General features: G+C 46.0%; 1 protein-coding gene across 1 annotated transcript; it reads left to right on the top strand.

The window, feature by feature from the left end:
* The first annotated feature begins 1296 nt into the window (after positions 1 to 1296).
* On the top strand, positions 1297 to 3822 carry LOC123100338 (protein indeterminate-domain 12-like). Its single transcript, XM_044522277.1, has 3 exons — positions 1297 to 1438; positions 2057 to 2453; positions 2907 to 3822. The coding sequence occupies exons 1-3, from the start codon at positions 1297 to 1299 to the stop codon at positions 3820 to 3822; spliced, it is 1455 nt and encodes a 484-aa protein (XP_044378212.1).
* Positions 3823 to 4597: the final 775 nt, after the last annotated feature.

The raw sequence follows: 4597 nt of genomic DNA, 5'->3' as shown, positions 1-4597 counted from the left end.
TGGGGCGCGGCTGGCGGGCGACGGGGCATGGCTTGCGGGCGACGGGGCGCGGCCGACGTGGCCGGCGCGGCCGGCTGGAGGAAGGGGCGGCAACGGCCGGACTGGAGGAAGGAGCTCTTTATTCCAGTTTTACAGTTTGTTTTACAGTATCTGTTCGGCCGCGATAGTTTTCGACCCGCAAACGTGATTTTCGTGAAACTGCAAACGCGTTTTGCGGGATCTGCTAGAGTTGCTCTTACAACGGTGCTTGTGTTTCTGCTCACCAAGACTCAAGGGAATGCACGCAAACGAACCATGTGCACGACATGACTTTTTGTCTGTTTTCATTCAGTCTGGCTGAGTCGGGCCACAAATTCAGAATGCCCAAAATGCAATAATCCACTATCAAACGCCTCCATAACACGCACAGAAAGCAAGCGTACACAGCTACCGCACAGCCCACGCACACTCGGACAGCAAGCTCACACACACACACACACACACACACACACACACACACGCTGCAGGCAGTCACGAAGCACAACCAAGCGCATTGAGGCCGCGGCCTGACTAAAGCGCCAAATGTTAAAGCAACAAGCAAACTCGAACGGCTGCACCAACGAAGAAGAAGCAGGGGTTAATAGTACTGGCCGGTTAGAACAAACGCGGCCAACGGTTTGTCGCTTCTCCCGGATCTCTCCCTTTGTTACTTGTACCGTCTCCTGCCTGCTCTCGAGTACAGATACAACCATTTTTATTCATCAATCAGTCTGTCCGATGGCGACATCGTCCCTAGAAAACTGCATTATCAGTTAAGCATCTTGGAGATCATCCTCGACGTCGACTGGCCAATTAATTTACTTACCCAGGGTGAAACATGACATGCACTTGGTCCTCGCCCGTCGATAATTACAAGGTGCTAATCTCAGTAGGAAAACCAGCGATCTCAGTAATCCCAGTGCTAGCTAAAATCAGGGGCCTATCTACGTACAATCTGCATGATGCACGTAACAGTAGCGAACTGCGACAGTAGGAACATGTAGCTCAAGACTACTTTTCTCTTCATTTTTATTTATGTCTGATGAAATAAATAAGATAAACAGAACATTCCGTGCCAAGGGGGAAACCAGATTCTGATTCCACTGTTTTTCTAATACTAAACGCGAGCATTGCCGTCCTTGACACGGACTGGAAGGGGATTTTCGCCGTTTACCTGCTGTCCGGTTGCAGTCTCACCGTTGTGCATAAAATCCAGCATCCACCCCTCACTACGCTGGCACCCTCTGGAACAGCCAGCAGCTCAAGTCCCCAACAACAATGTCGCACACGTCGGAGGAAGAGTCTCTCAGCAGCTTCCAGCAGCAACCGAAGCTCGAGGTCGGCGCGGCGGGGCCGAGCAGAGGCGACCCGGCGGCCATGCCCGTGGTGAAAAAGCGACGAGGTCATCCAGGGAATCCAGGTATGTTGCCTCAACTCAAGTTTCAACTGTTGTTTGTCTGATGAACACACGTGCAAGTGCAATATAACAATGACATGCACCAGATAAATGTTTAAAACGGCGACTGGGCATGGCATGTTAGAAAGCTTCAAGTTTATCATATCGTGCATGGTTCAGTAGAAAGTCTCTAGTTTATCATATCGTGCATGCTGGTTCAGTGGCGTATAGATTTGACCCACAAAAAATCATTATGTTTATCATTTTGTTAACATGCATTTCTGCTATTAGTTCTATCAGTTTTTCGAAACATGTACCTCCATGATTTTAAGCAAAAAAAAGAACCGAACCTAAATGAGTTCAGCTCATAGTATGAAGTATTTTCCAAGTGCGTCATGAGGAAAAGTAAAGCAAATGGTAGTTTCAAGTTCAGACCGCCAATCATATTTGAAATTTTAACACACAAATGGTACAAAGGAATTGCAAATGGATACTAAAAAAACAGACTTTGATTTACAAAATACTAATTGCTAGATTAACCCAAAACATATATACTAGCTTGACAGAAACTGAAGCGTTGAAAACAAAGAGAGTTCCAAACTGTGGTAACCTAACATTGGTTTCATGATGTCCATCTTACAGATCCAGACGTGGAAGTAGTAGCTTTATCACCCAAGACACTCGTTGCGACAAACCGATACATATGTGAAGTCTGCCATAAGGGATTCCAGAGAGACCAGAACCTCCAGCTCCACAGGAGGGGGCATAACCTGCCATGGAAGCTCAAGCAGAGAAGCAGCACTGACGCCAAGAAGAAGGTGTATATCTGCCCCGAGGTCACCTGCCCGCACCATGATGCAACCCGAGCTTTGGGTGATCTCACGGGCATAAAAAAACACTTCTCTAGGAAGCATGGGGAGAAGAAGTGGAAGTGCGACCGATGTTCGAAGAAGTATGCTGTACAATCTGATTGGAAGGCTCACACTAAGATCTGTGGCACCAAGGAGTACCGATGTGATTGCGGAACTATCTTCTCAAGGTATGCTTCTCAGTTCTCACTTAGGATAATCAGTTAATCACACCAAGAATTCAAGCGAATGCATCATTAGCCATGAAAAACAAATTCTTTATCAAGGATACATGAACATTAATGTCATTCAGTAAGATAACAGTAGATGTAGACTGAAGTACTGACATCTTGATTATAAAATGCAGACGCATAATCTTCAGCTAATTGCAACTGAAAATCACATGCTATATGTAGCTTATGTCTCTGTTGCTTACGAAAAAAAATCTTGTTTGTTAGATTAGCTTTCCATATTCACACAGTTTACATACCATTTGAAGCAATGCATAGCAATATTTTAGCATCTGTGGCAGGCCCTGATGGGAGTATCATATTAGACTAGCCATTGAGCTCACCGCAGCCATGCCATTTAAAATGCAACGTTTCTTGGAACTTGACATTTAGCTCTACTTTATGTCAATGCAGAAAGGATAGCTTCATCACGCATCGGGCCTTCTGCGATGTATTAGCCGAAGACAACTCAAGGGTTAACCACAGCCTTGCCACAATGGTGGGAAGTCTGCATGGTCAGCATGACATGTATTCACATGGGGTGCCTAGCCCCACTGATATGGTTGCAAACATGTCCAGCAACGACCATAACTCAGACATGCATCTAAGATCTTTATCTCCTTATGCTCTCATCACAAGGAACACTGCCTTGTTCTCCAACCAGATACCACCCAAGGATCCAGGATTCCCACTTGATGGAAGTGCATCAGGCTACCCTTACATGTCCATGAACTCCCCATACATGTCCGCGACAGCCCTGCTACAGAAAGCTGCAGAGATGGGAGCAAAGACCAGCCAGGATCCCATTTCACCGTTGCTTTTGAAAGGCTTCGCAAACAACTTCACCAGTGCTAGAGACCATATGGGCATATCTTCTGGAAGCCAAGGAGATTCTATGGGGAATTCAGCAGCTAACAGTGTTTGCATGAAGGCTGCTGAAGATGAGAGCATGAATGGTCACAACAATATCTTGATCAACTCAGCATGGACCAGCGGCATGATGACACCGACTACCGTGCCTTTAATTGGGCTCATGAACAATCCATTTTCCATGAGACAAGAGAAGGAGAGCCCTCAGATTATGCCTGATATCCAGACGCAGCACAACAGACAGGAAAACATTTCAGGGGTAGGAGATGCGGGCCTAACACAGGACTTTCTAGGGTTAGGAGGCAACGGAAATTTGGATATAAGCTCTGGGACCTATAATACGGATGTGACAGCATTGAGCTATTCCGATGAGCAACAGAAAAATCAGGAGCATATGTATTCTTACCATGAATCATCGCTTGACTCCACTGCATTGGACAAACCTATGTGGGATTCATGATGCTGTGATGCAAAAGGGTTTCCTTACTCTGGTAGTTCAATTTCCGCTAAGCTGCCCGAGGTGCAGAATTGGCCATTAAGAAGGTATAGCATGTATGAGACAGTGCACCATGTGTTTTGTTAACTTGAATATGGTCAAGAACTAGAGATACCAGTTTATTGGCAAAATCAGAAAGTAGCCAGGTAATCTTATCAACTTAATGGGGCCATTCGGGGAGGATTTAAGTAACTATTGTATTTTCATTTAGCAGAAATATTAATAAATATTTTGGAAGAAGTTGGTTCTAAACCTTGAATCGGTGAATGTAGATTGTAGATCAATCTATTCATACCAAGAATAGTTGGGATCAACAATGTTATAAAAAACAGTCATTCAAAGCAAACAACAGAGTATTCCTTAGAGCATCTCTAGCCCTTGCCATAAACTTTAATGCCATCTCCAATGTTGGATGCTTAGAGCATCTCCAACAGGCGCGCAAGCGCGCGGCACCCTAAAACTGTAAGAATAAATCCGAGGCCACCGTCGATCATCCGAGGACCAAGCAATCACACGAGGCACGACACCGAGATTTGTTAACGAGGTTCACCGATATGGCTACATCCCGGGGCTTGACTATGGGCGCTCCTCCCCATGACACGGCTACAATACCGCACCCGGCCGCCTTGGACGCCGGCACAAGCCGCCGGCTTCCCCTGCGTTCCGGTGCTATTATGTTGGCATAGGTTACATCGTGTGTCTAGCCCTGCTATATATGAGAGGCCTAGGATACAAGTGT

The sequence above is a fragment of the Triticum aestivum genome, chromosome 4D, assembly GCF_018294505.1.
Source record: "Triticum aestivum cultivar Chinese Spring chromosome 4D, IWGSC CS RefSeq v2.1, whole genome shotgun sequence".
Classification (NCBI taxonomy): Eukaryota; Viridiplantae; Streptophyta; class Magnoliopsida; order Poales; family Poaceae; genus Triticum; species Triticum aestivum.
Note: the sequence above shows the minus strand (reverse complement) of the source record. Positions and strands in the feature narration are given on the sequence as shown.